This window comes from Bufo gargarizans, chromosome 4 (assembly GCF_014858855.1).
Source record: "Bufo gargarizans isolate SCDJY-AF-19 chromosome 4, ASM1485885v1, whole genome shotgun sequence".
Classification (NCBI taxonomy): domain Eukaryota; kingdom Metazoa; phylum Chordata; class Amphibia; order Anura; family Bufonidae; genus Bufo; species Bufo gargarizans.
In genome coordinates this window covers 530,258,112-530,278,481 of record NC_058083.1, presented here as the reverse complement: position 1 = coordinate 530,278,481, position 20,370 = coordinate 530,258,112, and the positions used below count along the sequence as shown (strand labels likewise).

Here is a 20,370-nt window from a genome sequence, read left to right as displayed (position 1 = left end):
CAGAAGATCCTAGAACTTACCACCAGGATCACTGAGCTGCTGAGCGGAGAGGTGAGCGCTGCTGGGAATGCTGGGACATTATACAATAACGCCAAGGGAGGGGTCTGGTAATGACTGTGTCCTTCTGTTGTCAGGTTCTTATAAGGTGTCAGGATGTCGCAGTCTTTTTCTCCATGGAGGAGTGGGAGTATTTAGAAGGACACAAGGATCTGTACAAGGACGCCATGATGGAGAATCACCAGTCCCTCACATCACCGGGTAAGAGGAGACCTTCCATGACTGTAGAGGAGAGAACAGTTTTGAATCAGAGTGCGGATGTAGATGTGCTGTGCCACAGATTTGGCTGAGGCTACTGCTAAAGGAACAGCTAGATTACCCCCGCGCTCCCCTCCAGTCCTTACCCTTTAATCCATATGGACATCACTGCAGGGGAACCACTAGGCCACTACCTTTGGCAGCAGTCTCTGTTCAGTGGCTGCTGACCCACTGGAATCAAGAGGTACCAATGAAAAGCACCAAGGGATCAGTCAGAACTGTAGCCACAAGACAAGCAAAGACAGGGAGCGTTTGCGCAATGCAGTAAACAGTGCAAAGATCAGAGTAGGCAGCACAGGGTTAATACTAGAAACAGGCAGAGGTCAGGTCAGGCAGCAATAAGTTAAATCCAGTTAACAGGCAGAGGTGAGGCCGCTTTCAGACGAGCAAGTGTCACACTCCGGACTCGCAGTGCAGCACCCGTCCTGACCTCCCAGCACTGCCGGGGTCACATTATACTGATTTATGACTCTATGTAACGCTTACAGTTCTGGAACGTATTGGGTAACACTGACAACATTATGTCAGTGTTATTCAATACATTCCAGACCTCTAAGGGTTACATAGCATCATAAATCAGTATAATGCTATGCGACCCTGGCAATGCTGGAAGTTCAGGACGGGTGCGGCGATGTGAGTCCTCAGCGTCACACTCGCTCATCTGAAAGCGGCCTAAATGTGCAACTGAACTCAAGAGTGGAGCTTCTTGGTAGGAAACTAGCAACTCTAACCTCTTACTCAGGAATCATTCCACAGGTGAGGGTGCCTTAAATATCCCAGGGAGGCTAGCCATAGAGTGGACAGATTAAGGCCACACATGCTGGCCCTTTAAGAACCAGAAGAAGCACATGCCCTACAGGCAGACAAATCCACTGCAGGCCAAGAGCTGGCCACAGATCAGCACGCTGTGGACAGAACAATAAAATGTCATCAGGTATGGACCACCGGAGCAGGGAATCAGGTAAGAGCTCCAACGGCCTACAAGGAACAAGGAGATGTCAGCAGCCACGGACCGGCAGGCATCACAGATTTACTTATCATTGGATATAGACAATGTTTTCAGTCACCGTGTGTTTTCCTACAGATGGATCCAGTCAGAGAAATCCACCAGAGAGATGTCCCAGTCCTCAGTATTCCCAGGACTGTCCAGGGGAGAAACCAAATATCCCACTGGATCATCAGGTAGGTGAAGCTGAGGTTTCTACAAATCCTCTACAGACTGATGTAATAGAGCTTTCTACCGACCTCCCCCAGCAGCAGTGGAGTATACTGTACTCTCCATATACTGACCTCCCCCAGCAGCAGTGGAGTATACTGTACTCTCCATCTACTGACCTCCCCCAGCAGCAGTGGAGTATACTGTACACTCCATCTACTGACCTCCCCCAGCAGCAGTGGCGTATACTGTACTCTCCGTCTACTGACCTCCCCCAGCAGCAGTGGAGTATACTGTACGCTCCATCTACTGACCCCCCCAGCAGCAGTGGAGTATACTGTACTCTCCATCTACTGACCTCCTCCAGCAGCAGTGGAGTATACTGTACTCTCCGTCTACTGACCCCCCCAGCAGCAGTGCAGTATACTGTACTCTCCATCTACTGACCTCCCCCAGCAGCTGTGGAGTATACTGTACTCTCCATCTACTGACCTCCCCCAGCAGCAGTGGAGTATACTGTACGCTCCGTCTACTGACCTCCCCCAGCAGCAGTGGAGTATACTGTACTCTCCATCTACTGACCTCCCCCAGCAGCAGTGGAGTATACTGTACTCTCCATCTACTGACCTCCTCCAGCAGCAGTGGAGTATACTGTACTCTCCATCTACTGACCTCCTCCAGCAGCAGTGGAGTATACTGTACTCTCCATCTACTGACCTCCCCCAGCAGCAGTGGAGTATACTGTACTCTCCATCTACTGACCTCCCCCAGCAGCAGTGGAGTATACTGTACACTGTATTTCATGTTATTGTTGTTTGCAAATGGTTTCTGGTGTCAAAAGATTGTATTAATTGTAATTAAATGGAACTTGTCAGCTGAAATTCGGCCTCTAAACTGCCCCCTTTAACCCTTTCCTGACATCCATACATGTACAGTCGTGGCCAAAAGTTTTGAGAATTACATAAATATTGGAAATTGGAAAAGTTGCTGCTTAAGTTTTTATAATAGCAATTTGCATATACTCCAGAATGTTATGAAGAGTGATCAGATGAATTGCATAGTCCTTCTTTGCCATGAACTTAATCCCAAAAAAACCTTTCCACTGCATTTCATTGCTGTCATTAAAGGACCTGCTGAGATCATTTCAGTAATCGTCTTGTTAACTCAGGTGAGAATGTTGACGAGCACAAGGCTGGAGATCATTATGTCAGGCTGATTGGGTTAAAATGGCAGACTTGACCTGTTAAAAGGAGGGTGATGCTTGAAATCATTGTTCTTCCATTGTTAACCATGGTGACCTGCAAAGAAACGCGTGCAGCCATCATTGCGTTGCATAAAAATGGCTTCACAGGCAAGGATATTGTGGCTACTAAGATTGCACCTCAATCAACAATTTATAGGATCATCAAGAACTTCAAGGAAAGAGGTTCAATTCTTGTTAAGAAGGCTTCAGGGCGTCCAAGAAAGTCCAGCAAGCGCCAGGATCGTCTCCTAAAGAGGATTCAGCTGCGGGATCGGAGTGCCACCAGTGCAGAGCTTGCTCAGGAATGGCAGCAGGCAGGTGTGAGCGCATCTGCACGCACAGTGAGGCCAAGACTTTTGGAAGATGGCCTGGTGTCAAGAAGGGCAGCAAAGAAGCCACTTCTCTCTAAAAAAACATCAGGGACAGATTGATTTTCTGCAGAAAATATGGTGAATGGACTGCTGAGGACTGGGGCAAAGTCATATTCTCCAATGAAGCCTCTTTCCGATTGTTTGGGGCATCAGGAAAAAGGCTTGTCCGGAGAAGAAAAGGTGAGCGCTACCATTAGTCCTGTGTCATGCCAACAGTAAAGCATCCTGAGACCATTCATGTGTGGGGTTGCTTCTCATCCAAGGGAGTGGGCTCACTCACAATTTTGCCCAAAAACACAGCCATGAATAAAGAATGGTACCAAAACACCCTCCAACAGCAACTTCTTCCAACAATCCAACAACAGTTTGGTGAAGAACAATGCATTTGAAGAACGATGGAGCACCGTGCCATAAGGCAAAAGTGATAACTAAGTGGCTCGGGGACCAAAACTTTGACATTTTGGGTCCATGGCCTGGAAACTCCCCAGATCTTAATCCCATTGAGAACTTGTGGTCAATCCTCAAGAGGCGGGTGGACAAACAAAAACCCACTAATTCTGACAAACTCCAAGAAGTGATTATGAAAGAATGGGTTGTATCAGTCAGGAATTGGCCCAGAAGGTGATTGAGAGCATGCCCAGTCGGATTGCAGAGGTCCTGAAAAAGAAGGGCCAACACTGCAAATACTGACTCTTGCATAAATGTCATGTAATTGTCGATAAAAGCCTTTGAATGTATGAAGTGCGTGTAATTATATTTCACTACATCACAGAAACAATTGAAACAAAGGTCTAAAAGCAGTTTAGCAGCAAACTTTGTGAAAACTAATATTTGTGTCATTCTCAAAACTTTTGGCCACGACTGTAGTATTCTTTACTGAGTAGCACTATATTTCCCCCCTTGTCCGCCAGTTTCACAACAATGCCTTCTTGTGACTGTAGCCATTTCAGTGCTTGCTCCTCACCTCGAGAGATATTGTGGTTAGCTTGGGGGTAAATCAAAGATTTAACCCCTTCAAGCACCTTTTGGTGGAAGACATCAATGCTATTGCCGGCGGGCAGGGGGGGACAAAATGTGGAGGGGAGACCACCAGTGAATCCCGGAGTAACTCCCACCTCCGGAACGATGTCCAGACTGGTTTCAGCCATCCATTCCAGACAGGAAATCTCTGTCTGATTAAAGTTGGCATGTGTGCTGAAACCTAAAGGCCCAATTGCTGCAGGTCGTTCACCTTCTTTATGTTCGACATGAATCGGGGCTGAGGAGTTATAATTTCTTCTGAGGTTTAATTTCCTAATAGCTTTGAAAAGATCAATTTCAAAATCTGTTGGGTTGAAGCTCTCCACCAGACTGTAGTTAAGGCCTCGATTGAGGACCCTGACACAGTCGGGCGGTAGCTCCACTCCCGACAGATTTAACACTATGTTTTTGTTTCCTCGAAAGGAATCTCCTCAGCTATCGTCGCCAGGATACTTGTTTGCGCTTGTATCCCTGTTTTCTCGGCCTGCTTCCTTTCATTGCGTTTCCCTCTCCCCCTTCTAATTCTCCTACTAAAGGGGACCCCTCATGGGTTAGTCCTGTGGACTCAAAAGGACCGCGGATATTTTGGTCATCAGAAAAATTGGAATCTGAGTCAGAGGTCCAGAAATCGCTTCTCTTCCTCCTTGAAATGCGTTGTTTTCTCTGGGGCTTATTACTACAATTAAAAAACCTTCCAGATTCGTAATCCAGTTTGTCTCTTAGGAATTTCTCTAGTTTTTTTCTTTAATTTCACTCTGAATTACGGTCAGTTTCTTGTCAGAAGCTGCTGGACTGACTTTCTGGTAGACGGTTTTGAAGCACGCTTTTAGCTTTTTCTAATTCCATCTGAACCGTAGTGTATTCCTTTTCGTTTCTTTGTAATACCATCTCCAGAATTTGGTTGGAGAAATCAAGGTGCAGTTGTTGCATTCAGAGGTAAAGGCTGTGTCCTCCTGATACTGCGCCATTTCTTTGTAGATCCGGAGACCTCTGGGAACCCGTTTACTTTCTTTGTAGGATTTGAGGGACAAACGGACCTCTTTTTCAGACAATTGTGTTACCCTCGTTTCAAGTGCTTTTGTGCTCAATATTTCAAAAACATCTTTCTGATTGCACTTAAAAAATATGAATCTGAACCCTCTCCGCCCTCTGTAACACCCAAATGCGCCTCCATTTGTTGTGAAATGTCCATGACAGAAGATGAAGATTGTCCTGTATCCATGGTGTGGCAGTACTGCGATGCCGGGTGCTCTACCAAAAATTATTTTCTGAGCAAAGCACAGTAGTATACAAATAGTAAAGTAAGACGTAGGTTGAGGTGGCACTGCGGCTTCAGATCTGAAGCTGCAGTGCCACCTCAACCTACGTCTTACTTTACTATCATCATAGATAAGAGCCAAGGCTCTAAAGAATTCATCTACCGACCGGAGGGACGGTGATCCGGTCGGAGAAAAAGCCCAAGATTGGGCGTCCTCTTTTAGCAATGAAATAATCATACCCACACGTTGACACTCATCCCCAGAAGAGTATGGACACAGCCTAAAGTATAATTTACATGACTCCCTGAACCAGATGAAATTGTCACTACCCCCGGAAAACCTGTCCGGGAGAGCTACCTTCGGTTCAGGGTAGGCCTGGAACCCACCACCGGAACCAGCAGCCTGTGGACTCTGAATCTGCAAAACCATCGCACGGAGATCTGCTACCTCCAAAGTCAAATTTTACAGCTGTTGACCAGTGCAGTCATAGCATCCATAGCTGCACAGATCAGAACAAAAAAATGGCGGTATTGGCTCTGGATAATGTCACAGATGTTGTAGGGGAGAACACCAAAAGACAACAAGAAGGAAGGGAAAAGACACTAGGCCCCACTGCTAGGGAAGTAAAAGGGTCACCACCTATAAAACCCTGCTCTTGGCCCTAACTCCTATCCGTACGGTACGGGCACCTCTCGATGGTAGAGATGCCCATACACAGGAACCTAGAAAACCCTGGTGGCCCTCAGATGCCCTAATAGTAATGACAGGGCAGAGACAACCAGCTCCTTCCCTGGTGAAGGAACCAGCATCTCGCTGAGGCCTAGTAAACAACAAAGGTAGGGGGGAATACAAAACACTAAAAGCGGAACACTTAACTTCTGAGGCTGATGGATGATGGACGAACAGGACTTCACCACAAACCACACTCCAGCTCTTCCAAAAACCAAATGAAGCTTTCCAGAGCAAGGACTGATGGGTAAAGTCAGACTAAATAGGGGGAGGTGAAGGTCACATGATCCACACCTGAACAGGGGGTGTGGACATACCAGCAACACACAGACAAAGTGAAACCAAAAGAGGCTGTCCGATAACTAATGTGCAGATAATCTTTCAGATCTTTTCAAACCTGTCACCGGCGTGACAGGATCCATACTGAACGGATACCATTGTTTGCATTTATAGGACAGGACATGGGAGTGGGATCTGTGTGCTGAGGAGGAGGCGGCATCAGAGGAGAAGGGTGATGGCGTGGCTGCAATAAAGATTGGAGGCAATGTATGGCCAGAGCCAGATCTACTTCTATTTTGATGAGCAGGGGAACTGGTGATGACACTGAAATAGGGCTGCAACGATTAATCGACATTATCGATAATATTCGATAACGGGATTCGTTGTTGACGATTCCCGTTATTGAATAATCGGCCGATTTGTTGCTAAGCGGGCGGGAGCGGATGGCAGCGTGTAAAACTTATTAGTACACTTCTTAGCAGGCAGGAGGTCGGGTAGGAGGCCGGGCGGCGGCAGCATAACTTACTACGTCGCGCGCCTGCTCCTCCCACTTTAGGAATGAAGGTGCAGGCGCATGACGTAGTAAGTTATGCTGCTGCCGCCACCCTTCCAACTGCCCGGCCTCCTGCGATAGTTTAATACTAGTAAGTTAGGGTCTGGAGTGATTTTGCACTATAAGTAGTTTAACATACCCTACTTAATAGATATGATTAGGTGAGTGGGGCCCGGTGTAATAGAATAGAGTGACTGCACCGGGCCCCGCTCCTATTACAAAACCGAAATGCCAGCCCCCACACCTGTATTGGGGGTCATTCACAATCACTACACAGGAACACTGTTATGGGGCGGATCTGTGGATGACACATATGTGTTATCCACAGATCCCCCATAACAGTGCCATCCACAGATGCCCCCATAACAGTGCCATCCACAGATGCCCCATAGCAGTGCCATGATTGCCATCCACAGATCCCCCCATAACAGTGCCATCTACAGATGCCCCCCATACCATTGCCATCTACAGATGCCCCCATAACAGTGCCATCCACATTCCCCCCCCTCCCATAACTCAGCCAGGTAATCAAGATAATAGTAGTAGGGAGGAGTACCAGTCTTAGAATGAGATAGAAAGAATGTGCAATAAATTATAAGCTGTACATCCACACCGTCGGAACGTCTCTTCTCTGCTACAGGCCACATAGCGTGTAAGAAGAGAGCTAGCCTAAGCCCCGACCATGTGGACATGTTGTCTTTTTTACATTGTAATGCAAAATTTTTATAATTATGTAAGTCCTAAAATTGTTTTAATATGGCCTTTGAACATACTTTTTCAAGTAAAATCGTATAAACCCCTTTTATTGTCATTTTGGTGTTTTTTCCCGATTAATCGATAAAATTATAAAAAACGAATAGATTATTCAAATAATCGTTAGCTGCAGCCCTACACTGAAAACAAGTTTGGCTGCTGCTATCTCTGTGCGAGCAACTCATGTATGGCTGTTTTTCTCCACGAGGCCAACACACAAAACTGATCTGCAGGATTAAAATATGTCATTGACATTCAAACACAAGCATTGGCAACAAAGCTCTATTGCAGCACATGAGGCGGCATCACCAAATCCAGTGGGAAAATAGAACTGGCCAGCATTCAATAAAGTCTGTCCTCTTTTTCCCAGTCTCCTTTGTGACAGCCAGGCCACATCCCCAAGCAGTACAGTGACATTATCATCGTCAACTTCTTCTTCTCCTGCTCATACTCCTCCTTTTCTTCTGTTCCATCATGAGACATCGATAACAGAATGTGCAGCCATGGGAAATCTATTCGCAACCAGCAATTAGCTTATGTGCAAACTGAACTCCCACGTGGCCAAGTTGCTGGCAGTGCAGTTGCTGCTTGTACCACTTAGTTGGGGTAATTGCAATGCAGTTGCTGCTGTACCACTTAGTTGGGGTAATTGCAGTGCAGTTCCATTCCTTCACCAAAATTTAAGTCACAACTCTCCCTCTGTCTCTGATACAACAAGTAGAAGAAGCTGCAGTAAACAGGCATGCACTGTCTTAACAGGTAGGTTCAGTTGTACCTAGATGGCAGGTGGCATTTTCTTACCCAAGCAGGCAAAATTGTCCTACGAGTTTTCAAAACATTAGCTTTGTCAAAATAATCCAGGCACATGGATCCTTGAGGATTTTCACACATTTCCAGCAGATTACAATGAATAGATCTGCCATTCCTGGCTATTTATGATCAGCCCAGTGAGGCGACTGCCTGCCTGTTCATGGTGTTCCATACTGTACTGCAGCTGCTGCTCCGCCTGGTGCCATTACTACTACCCCTAAATGGCTGCACATTGCCTGCCTTTTTTGTGAGGTTTCTCATTGCACTGCTGCTCCCAAAAAAGGGAGAATTTTTGCCTACAATACGGGACAATTATTGGAATGTTTTCATTTTAAAAAGCATAACACATGAGACGGCACAGTGTCTTTTTAAATAGGCTGCTTCTTAACATTGTCAAAAACGTTCCAATAGTTTTCCCGTATTGCCCAAATACCCAGAGCTATATATATATCAGTGTCATTCTGGCATTATTTAATGTTAGGGTTTAAAAGGGGGAGTGAAGAAAATAAAATTAAAAAGAAACACAAGAGAAATAATATGTGTCCTAGGAGATCTTAGAGTGTGATATACCAGATCTCAGGCAAACCGGAGCACTTGTAATTGAGGTAGAATCGATTCAGACCCAAATCGAATTCTTGGAGTGATTTGTCCGAATTGGAAACAAAACAAATTTCAACAAATTCGCTCATCTCTAAGGCTACTTTCACTTCTGTGCTTTCCCTATCCGTCATAGGATCTCAATAGCAGTTTTGTCCCCATTCATTGTCAATGGGGACAAAACTGAACTGAACGAAATGGAGTCACCAGAATGCATTCCGTTCCGTTTGGTTGCATCCCCATCGCGGACAGAATAACACTGCAAGCAGCGTTTTTCTGTCCACCATGTGGTGCGGAGAAAGACGGATCCGTCATGGCTCACAATGTAAGTCAATAGGGACGGATTCGTTTTCTTGGACAAAATAGAAAACTGATCCATCCCCCACTGACTTTCAATGGTGTTCATGACGGATCCGTCTTGGCTATTTTAAAGATAATACAACCGGATCCAGATGCAGATGGTTGTATTATCATGACAAAAGCGTTTTTGCTGATCCATAATGGATCCAGCAAAACCGCTGGTGTGAAAGTAGCCGAATTCATGTTTTGTAGAAGTGTTTCATTTCCGCCTGGACATAAGAAAAACTAGCAGCGGGGTAAAAAAAATGTCATGTCTTTCATCTTGCAGGAAAGTTCTGGTGAAACGACGAGTGGACTTGAAAAACCCATCTCAGTGTCTGTGAAGGGTAAGAGCCTTTCAAAAATCTTTTCTGATTGTAAATGTCTTTAATAATGGGACAATTGATAGGAAGTTCAGAGAAACCTCCTGTTCATCATCATTAATGATACAATTAATATTAATAATTAAGTTATAGCCATAATATACCTTGATATTCATTGGCATCGGTAAAATGTGACACAATGTGAATAGATTCAATCACAAACACAAAAATGATTGGAGGGTAAATGCCGATTCAGAATAAAGGACACATGATACGATAGGCCAAAGAACCTGTAGTATGTGGACCTATAGGGTCCTTCTCGAGTCAGAGTGCTCCGGTTGTCCATATGCCCTCTCAGACAGGTTTCCACCTTGCAGGGGAGATCAGTAGGTCCTAAAGATGAAGGGTAAATAGTCGTTGAAATAATAACTGGAAAAGTGAAGGCATCTAATGATGATAAGAGAAAAAAGGGAAGGAGGACACTTGCAAATTAGCTGGTAAAACCTGAAAAACGCAAACCAAACCTGCAGAGATGAAAGTAGATGAAAGTATGATAAGTAAAAGGTAGTAGTTATCTAAAGACCGATCAAAGACAGTTTAAAATAGGTGAACATTTTAGACAAGAGGGAGGCTCTGCAAGAAAAAGTAAATGTGCAGTACTCTTACCAAACTAGTCTTTGGTCAGTACAGGCCAGCAACACAGGAGATGTTGCAGGAAGCCCAGCAGGGTAGCAGGGGAAGGTGGAGGAGAGGGCAGTTTTGCAGATCCGAGGAGACCAAAGTATTTCTAGACTGATGGGATCTAGCCTAGAAGGAAGTTGCCAAGGAGGGCCAGCCAGCCAAGATTAGTGATGAGCGGCATAAGCAATATTCGTTTGATATTTCGTGAATTTTTCGCATAATATTCGCACTAAATTCACGATCTCCAGTCATTATTTTCGCGATCGCGCAAATCGGCACTAATGATGTGCAATTTTATTTGCAATACGTGCAACTTCACATTTTATCAGGTCTGAATAGATGTTACTGATTGGTGCACTAATTATTGTTGTGACATCACAGCACTGTGTCTAACAGAGACACTAATCCCTATCGCACTACCTAACACCCTGCACTGGAACCTATCTGCTACACTATATCACTATCTAACCTACACTGACTATCTCCCACTAACTATCTGTATTATATATACAGTACAGACCAAAAGTTTGGACACACCTTCTCATTCAAAGAGTTTTCTTTATTTTCAAGACTATGAAAATTGTAGATTCACACTGAAGGCATCAAAACTATGAATTAACACATGTGGAATTATATACATAACAAAAAAGTGTGAAACAACTGAAAATATGTCATATTCTAGGTTCTTCGAAGTAGCCACCTTTTGCTTTGATTACTGCTTTGCACACTCTTGGCATTCTCTTGATGAGCTTCAAGAGGTAGTCACCTGAAATGGTTTTCACTTCACAGGTGTGCCCTGTCAGGTTTAATAAGTGGGATTTCTTGCCTTATCAATGGGGTTGGGACCATCAGTTGCGTTGTGGAGAAGTCAGGTGGATACACAGCTGATAGTCCTACTGAATTGACTGTTAGAATTTGTATTATGGCAAGAAAAAAGCAGCTAAGTAAAGAAAAACGAGTGGCCATCATTACTTTAAGAAATGAAGGTCAGTCAGTCCAAAAAATTGGGAAAACTTTGAAAGTGTGTCCAAGTGCAGTCACAAAAACCATCAAGCGCTACAAAGAAACTGGCTGACATGCGGACCGCCCCAGGAAAGGAAGACCAAGAGTCACCTCTGCTGCGGAGGATAAGTTCATCCGAGTCACCAGCCTCAGAAATCGCAGGTTAACAGCAGCTCAGATTAGAGACCAGGTCAATGCCACACAGAGTTCTAGCAGCAGACACATCTCTAGAACAACTGTTAAGAGGAGACTGTGTGAATCAGGCCTTCATGGTAGAATATCTGCTAAGGACAGGCAACAACAGAAGAGACTTGTTTGGGCTAAAGAACACAAGTGTCACGGAAGGTATATAGAAAACTAGAAGACACAAAATAAAGATCCGACTGACTGGATCCAAAACTAAGGAACAAAAGGGAGAGCCCTGCAACAGACCTGGCTCTCTCCCTAACTGCTCAGCCTATGCAAAAATCTCAATGGTAGATGATCGCATATCCTCGTACCTCAACTGTATAACACCTGAACACCCTATAATAGTGAGGGGACACGACCACCGGCTCCCTACACTTGATACGGAGGGAGTCAGGGTCACCTGGGATCCAGCAAACAGGAAAACACAAATGAATGAACAAAACTTATCTGTAGAAGACTCAGTAGTAGCATCCAGCATGCATACACTCCAGTAAGTTGTATAAACCGCAAAGTGATGCAGTATGGGAAGGGATTTAAAGGGATGCAATCAGTGCAACTACATGACAGCTGAGAGAGGCTAACGAGATGAGAAAAGGAAAGCAAAACAAAAGGAACCTCAAGGAGGAGGTTCTGAAGGACGTCTGTCAGAGCTTCTCAGATGTCTGGTGGTGACAGTACCCCTCCTTCTACGAATGGACTCCGGACACTCAGAGCCCACCTTCTCAGGATGGGACCTATGGAAAGCCCTGATGAGACGAGTGGCCTTAATGTCCGTCACTGGGACCCACATCCTCTCCTCAGGACCATAACCCTCCCAATGAACGAGGTACTGGATAGAACCGCAGACAACACGAGAATCCACAATCCTAGAGACCTGAAATTCAAGATTACCATCAACCACAATCGGAGGAGGAGGCAAAGATGAGGGTACAATGGGTTGGACATAAGGTTTTAATAAGGACTTATGAAAAACATTATGGATCTTCCAAGTCTGAGGAAGATCAAGACGGTAGGCAACAGGATTGATGACGGACAAGATTTTGTAAGGCCCAATAAACGGCGGTTTATAATGTCACGGAAGGTGTATAGAAAACTAGAAGACACAAAATGAAGATCCGACTGACTGGATCCAAAACTAAGGAACAAAAGGGAGAGCCCTGCAACAGACCTGGCTCTCTCCCTAACTGCTCAGCCTATGCAAAAATCTCAATGGTAGATGATCGCATATCCTCGTACCTCGACTGTATAACACCTGAACACCCTATAATAGTGAGGGGACACGACCACCGGCTCCCTACACTTGATACGGAGGGAGTCAGGGTCACCTGGGATCCAGCAAACAGGAAAACACAAATGAATGAACAAAACATATCTGTAGAAGACTCAGTGGGAGCATCCAGCATGCATACACTCCAGGAAGTTGTATAAACCGCAAAGTGATGCAGTATGGGAAGGGATTTAAAGGGATGCAATCAGTGCAACTACATGACAGCTGAGAGAGGCTAACGAGATGAAAAAAGGAAAGCAAAACAAAAGGAACCTCAAGGAGGAGGTTCTGAAGGACGTCTGTCAGAGCTTCTCGGATGTCTGGTGGTGACAACAAGGAATGGACATTAGACCAGTGGAAATCTGTGCTTTGGTCTGATGAGTCCAAATTTGAGATCTTTGGTTCCAACCACTGTGTCTTTGAACGACGCAGAAAAGGTGAACGGATGGACTCTACATGCCTGGTTCCCACCGTGAAGCATGGAGGAGGAGGTGTGATGCTGTGGGGGTGCTTTGCTGGTGACACTGTTGGGGATTTATTCAAAATTGAAGGCATACTGAACCAGCATGGCTACCACAGCATCTTGCAGCGGCATGCTATTCCATCCAGTTTGCGTCTAGTTGGACCATCATTTATTTTTCAACAGGACAATGACCCCAAACACACCTTTAGGCTGTGTAAGGGCTATTTGACCATGAAGGAGAGTGATTGGGTGCTGCACCAGATGACCTGGCCTTCACAGTCACCGGACCTGAACCCAATCGAGATGGTTTGGGGTAAGCTGGACCGCAGAGTGAAGGCAAAAGTGCCAACAAGTGCTAAGCATCTCTGGGAACTCCTTCAAGACTGTTGGAAGACCATTTCAGGTGACTACCTCTTCAAGCTCATCAAGAGAATGCCAAGAGTGTGCAAAGCAGTAATCAAAGCAAAAAGTGGCTACTTTGAAGAACCTAGAATATGACATCTTTTCAGTTGTTTCACACTTTTTTGTTATGTATATAATTCCACATGTGTTAATTCAGTTTTTAAGCCTTCAGTGTGAATCTACAATTTTCATAGTCGTGAAAATACAAAAAACTCTTTGAATGAGAAGGTGTGTCCAAACTTTTGGTCTGTACTGCATATATATATATATATATATATTATATATATGAGCTAACTAACTATATAATGTAATTTAAATAATGATCCAGATGAGTCTGCAAAGCACAATGACTCTGCTGTCTCTCTCAGAACTGCAAAAAAACAGCAGAAAATGGCTGCTGGGTAGTTTCCTATATAGTAAGGGGTAGGCAACTTTCCTATTAGTTGCTAGTGATGTTGCTAAGCTCTGACAAAGATATTGCAGCCTTCTCATTGGCCCACAAGCAAGAAGCAGTAGTATTGATGAAAAAAAGTAGAATATTCGCGATTGCGAATATATAGCACTTTATTCAAGATTTTTGCGAATTCTCAAAGTGCCGACACTTGCGATAAAAATTTGCGATTAGAATATTTGCGATCAACATTAGCCAAGATCACAGGAGGTGAGGTAGATCTTGATCCTGATGGAATCCTGGGTCTGAGAATAAATGAGCGTCACTTATTTCTGACAAAATGGGCAGAGGGAATCGCCAGTGATATGAGATCCCTCAATCCTGAAACAAGTCAACCAATGGTTTTAGAATGACACGTTGCACCAATATGTGGTAGGGAAACGTTTATATCAGTGTATTTATGCAGAGGATTCTATAGGTTATTGAAGATGTAGTGATCACATTTCCTGGCTTTCAATTGTCTCAATATAGCTGCGAAAATAATATAATATTGTTTCTTTTTCCAGTGGAAGACAGGATGAGCGACTCCTATGGACATCTCCATATATCTTCCCATCATGAAGCAGAAGATAACAATACCACACAAGATGATTCAATAACTCCTAATGTACCCTCAGTCCTTCACAGCAGAGATTTATCCACTGATACTGCTGGTCACAAGAAACCTTCATCTAAGCAATTACTGATTGGTAAAACAAAAACTAAACAGAAATGTGGGAAAAAAAATTCTAGTGAGAAACGTTTTAAAAAGAAATCTAATCTTTTTTTGCATGAGAGAAATTGCAGAGATAACAGGTCATTTTCATGCTTGACATGTGGAAAATCTTTTAGCATGAAATCCATGCTAGTTGCACATCAGAGAACTCACACAAGTGAGAATCCATATTCCTGCCCAGAATGTGGGAAATCTTTTATTCTGAAATCTTGTCTTGTTAGACATCAGAGAACTCATACAGATGAGAAGCAATTTCTATGTCTTGAATGTGGAAAGTGCTTTAGTCGGAAATCAAATCTTGTTGCCCATCAGAGAACTCACACAGGAGAGAAGCTGTATTCATGTCCTGAATGTGGGAAAGGCTCTATCAGTCAATCAAGTTTTATTCAGCATCAGAGAACTCACACAGGGGAGAAGCCATATTCATGCCCAGAATGTGGGAAATCTTTTATTCTGAAATCTTGTCTTGTTAGACATCAGAGAACTCATACAGGTGAGAAGCCATTTCTATGTCTTGAATGTGGAAAGTGCTTTAGTCAGAAATCAAATCTTGTTGCCCATCAGAGAACTCACACAGGAGAGAAGCTGTATTCATGTCCTGAATGTGGGAAAGGCTTTAACAGTCAATATAATTTTTCTCAGCATCAGAGAACTCATACAGGAGAGAAGCCATTTTCATGTCTTGAATGCGGGAAATGCTTTAGTTGTAAGACATATCTTGTTACACATCAGAGAACTCACACAGGAGAGAAGCCATTTATGTGTCTTGAATGTGGTAAGTATTTTGGTGCGAAATCAATGCTTAGAAAACATACAAAAAGTCACACAGGAGAGAAGCCATTTTCATCTTTAGAATGTGTGCAACCTTTTAGCCAGAAATCACATTATGTCGAACATGAAAAACTCCACTTAGAGAAGAAGGCATTTTCATGTTCACAATGTGGGAAATGCTTTAAGACTCAAACAAGTTTTTTTCGGCATCAGAGAACTCATACAGGGGAGAAACCATTTTCTTGTCTTGAATGTGGGAAGTGCTTTAGTCAGAAATCACATCTTGTTAGACATCAGAGAACTCACACAGGGGAAAAGCCATTTGTGTTCTGAAGGTGGGAAGTGTTTTGGTATGATATCATTGGTTATAAGACATCTAAGAAGTCACACAAGAAGGAAGCCATTTTAATGTTCAAAATGTGTGAAACGTTTTAGCCAGAAATCAAATCTTGTGAAACATCTAAGAACCCACTTATGAGAGAAGCCATTTTCATGTATTGAATGCGGTAAATCTTTTGATATAAAGCAAATCTTTTTAGACATCAGAGAACTCGCACAAGGGAGAAGCAATTTTCATGTTCAGAATGTGGGAAATGTTTCACCTGTCAAGCAAGTGTTGTTCGACATCACATCATTGCCTGCTGCCTATTCATGTCTTCTGTATAACTTAAAACGGTTGGCCAGTTTCCCATATTAATGACCTATCCTCAGGAAAGTGAGTTGACCAGTATGCACCGACATTGAGAATGTGTAGAAGAGATCTTGGAACAGACTTCAGTCAAGACATGCTTGAATTTGATCGATAGATGCCCAGTACTGACAGACTGCCGAAGGAGAGACATTGCTACTCTCTCCCTGTTAACTGTACATGGCTCCAGAGGGAGAGTATAATGGATATCTTTGCATGTGATCAAACCCCCTTCCACCATTAGACAGCATACTTGCAAAAAGTAAAAAGGAGCTCTATGGGCAATATTGAACCTTTGAGGTCTGGACTGAGAATGCAGCCAGTGGGGATGTTGTTTGTGGTCCTGAAGTGAACTAAGCAAGGCTCGGACTGGCCCACAGGGGTACATGTAAATCCACCGGTGGGCCCCTAGTCTCCCACCCCTTGCATAAGTGGCACATAACACAGTAGACTTGCTGCACTACATATATATATATATATATATATATATATATATATATATATATTCAATGTACAGCACCTCAACCAACCTATGTTCATATAACAAACTTCATAGATAATTAAAGAAACTCCCCAGTTTATTATTATAGACAGGATCAGATAGCTGAGATGTCTTCTAGGTATAGAGGAAAGCTAGCCAGTATCCTCTTTTCCCCAGGACATACCTTCTTAAAATTGCTGCAGTGACCCCTATATTCAAGCATCTGGTAGCATCTTGCTGCTGTGTCAGCAGGTAATATTGGAATGTATCCGTACGGTGGACCCCAGGCATCCCAGTCCGACATTGAACTGTGCGTACACTATAAACCCTCCCAATGTGTTGATTGCTGCTAAATGCGGTGTCATCATGGCCATAACAGATGACAGTCACAAATACTTGTGCTGGATGTGATTTATCAGTTGCTACTTTAAATGTGGATATGATCCCTAGAGCTGAAGATGAAAAGAACCCTACTATCAGAATATTAATTGTTTTAATAGATAGCCTAAGAGTATTGTCTCTATCTGATACTTTGGAGAGAGTTCAGAGAAGAGCTACTAAACTGGTACATGGATTGCAGGATAAAACTTACCAGGAAAGATTAAAGGACCTTAACATGTAGAGCTTGGAAGAAAGACGAGACAGAGGGGATATGATAGAAACTTTTAAATACATAAAAGGAATCAACAAGGTAAAAGAGGAAAGAATATTTAAAAGAAAAACTGCTACAAAAGGACATAGTGTTAAATTAGAGGGGCAAAGGTTTAAAAGTAATATCAGGAAGTATTACTTTACTGAGAGAGTAGTGGATGCATGGAATAGCCTTCCTGCAGAAGTGGTAGCTGCAAATACAGTGGAGGAGTTTAAGCATGCATGGGATAGGCATAAGGCCATCCTTCATATAAGATAGGGCCAGGGGCTATCCATAGTACTTAGTATATTGGGCAGACTAGATGGGCCAAATGGTTCTTATCTGCCGACACATTCTATATGTTTCTATCTGAATAAATCCTCTACTAAAGGTGGATATTACTGGTGTAATATGGGTCACTTTTTACTCTAATCTTTCATAAAATATGCTTAAACTTTCAACCTAACATGGAAATTAATTTGCTGAGTTGCAAACTACTACCATGAAATGGACAAACTCTAGGATTCAGTTTGCCTATTAATGTGCCTTATAGGGTGGATTGTTCGCTATTAATAATAGAGTTTCACTCTGCATTAATCATCCTGTTCTCTTCCTATGGCATAATATCATAATGGGCAGCACGTGGCTCAGTGGTTAGCACTGGTGCCTTGCAGAGCTGGGGTCCTAGGTTTAAAATTAGACCAAGGACAACATCTGCATGGAGTTTGTACGTTCTCCCCGCGTTTGTGTGGGTTTCCTCCAGGTAAAGCGTGATGATAATGTCTGTAAAACGCTGCGGAATATAGTAGCGCTATATAAGTGCATAAAAATAAATTATGTATAATATATTAAGAGTGATCTTTTATTATATTTCTTGTTTTTATACATAATGTATCTTATTGTCAGGTTTCTTAAATAAAATATATATTTTTTTTAAATGTCCTTGAAACATCAAAAATAATATAGAACTGACCAGCCAGATCTGTCCATAACAGTGCAACAATCAGTGGGTGTGGAACCACTGTGTCCACCAAACGGTTTGTCTTTGGGCTACGCCTACGATTGTCATCCTGGCAGTCCTCTGGTATTCACACCTTAACCCTTATACAGGGATCTAGAATTCACTACAGGGGTGCCACCAGGCTACTACCTCCTGGAGTAGTCCTGTTTGGTAGACAGCTGACCCACAGGAGTCAGAAACACCGGTGCGTGGCAGTGAGGGATCGGGCAAAACTTGTAACAGGTCAAGGTCAGGGCAGCAGAGTTTGTGCAAATCTGAGAAACAAGTCCAAAGGTTAGGCAGGCTGCTCAGAGTCGATATGGTGATTGGGCACAGGTCAGGTCGGGCGGCAGAGGGTCAGAATCCGGGAATCAAGTAAAGTTTTAACCTGTACAGACAAGCAGATTATAGCACAGACACTGGGCAACCCTCTGTCCGCTCAAAGAAAGCAGCAGACATAACAAGAAGGAAAGGTCCATAGAGGCGCAATGGACCTACAGTTGTCTTGATACTTGCTCAGTGAAGTTTAAACCCCAAAATTAATAGAGATATTAGTTTTACAAATTAGCATGTATAAGAGTAGGTCTAGGTAATGTCTAGGAGGCACATAGGCCTCATGTAATGGCAGTAGGCTGTAAGACAAGCTTTAGCTGATGCCAGCAGTGGACTCTCCCAGTCCAAGTCGCAGTCCACGACGTAGTCTTAGATTGGCAGTGGCCGCTCTAAAACATGTATCAAACACAAAGCCCACGGGTTTATTTTTGATGGCCCGCCAGTGATATGGGCGGTTGATCAGAAATAAGGACCGTAATATGTGTAAGTAGTGCTGCAAGAGTGTGACTCCTATGAGCAGCACGCTGTTGCAGTGAAGTCCCTATGCTCACGTATATGTAAACTCGCCAATCCCATCTCAGCCGCTTAACAATTACATCGACACAGTGCGCCGCGGCTCCACCTCTATGATATTTAGTGGTGCCAGAGCCGGTCGACATTATTGCTGAGTGCCGGGACAGGATCGATGAGCACATGTCATTACCAGGCGCTATTTTCTTTTTGTGCCCGCATTGAGCAGGAATGGAGAAGGTAAATACAACTGGTAGCAGCTAGCTCTCTGGGGGCAAAATAGCAGCAGGCTCTTTTGGGCCGGTGTGGTAGCAGGATCTTTGTGTGTGTGTGTGTGTGGGGGGGGTTCCGATGACAACTTCCATGTTGTTTTATGGATTGCTACAATCTTCTTGCTTATTTTGCCCCAGTCAATAGCTGGCTAACGTGGGGTTCTTAAGGCACCTTCCCCTGAGGGAAAATACTTAAGCATTAGGAACTGCAAAGTCAGCAAGTCAACTGTAAACTTACACCACGTAGGTTGAAGTGTGTTCAGAACAAAAGCCCAGAACCATCACCTCTTGTCCAATGACAGATATTTTGGAGATGGGAACAGGTGTGTGGCTCATGGAACCCTCCATCAAGTCACTAAAAAAATGATGTCACACTCACCAGTGGGTCTCCTAACATTAGAGGGGACTGAAACCACAATGTGAGCTGGAAACAATCGTGTATGGACTACCTAAAAAGTTAATAAAGCTTTCCCACCCTGCAAAAAACTTTGTGCAATTGTGTGTTTCCTAGAAGACGCCTCCCCCCATTCGTTCTTCATTATAAATGAGAGCTTTTTAATAAACAACTTGATGCAGGTGTGGACTGCATCTATTTCAGCACTTACCTACAAAGGAATGAACATTGTGGAGTGGATACCTGAGGTGGAATCCACATTCCAGACCTTCAAGCAGACCTCCTCAGCCTGAATTTTGCATTGCCTGTATGTCTGTAAGCAGTTCTTCTTAGAGGTAGATGCATTCTTTTTGGATGCTGGAGCTTCATCCGA

At 43.7% G+C, this 20,370-nt stretch overlaps 1 protein-coding gene across 1 annotated transcript; it reads left to right on the top strand.

The window, feature by feature from the left end:
- The first annotated feature begins 16 nt into the window (after positions 1-16).
- On the top strand, positions 17-17,460 carry LOC122934789 (zinc finger protein OZF-like). Its single transcript, XM_044290492.1, has 5 exons — positions 17-51; positions 135-258; positions 1,400-1,497; positions 9,714-9,771; positions 14,709-17,460. Exons 2-5 carry the CDS (start codon positions 174-176, stop codon positions 16,019-16,021), a joined length of 1,554 nt encoding a protein of 517 aa, XP_044146427.1. The 5' UTR covers positions 17-51; positions 135-173; the 3' UTR covers positions 16,022-17,460.
- The last annotated feature ends 2,910 nt before the right edge of the window (positions 17,461-20,370 follow it).

Excerpts from the sequence above, each read along its gene's own strand:
- LOC122934789 (XM_044290492.1), top strand. The coding sequence starts at position 174 with ATGGAGGAGTGGGAGTATTTAGAAGGACACAAGGATCTGTACAAGGAC. Across the intron at positions 1,498-9,713 it reads ATATCCCACTGGATCATCAG|GAAAGTTCTGGTGAAACGAC; the intron begins GTAGGTGAAGCT and ends TTCATCTTGCAG. Across the intron at positions 9,772-14,708 it reads CATCTCAGTGTCTGTGAAGG|TGGAAGACAGGATGAGCGAC; the intron begins GTAAGAGCCTTT and ends TTCTTTTTCCAG.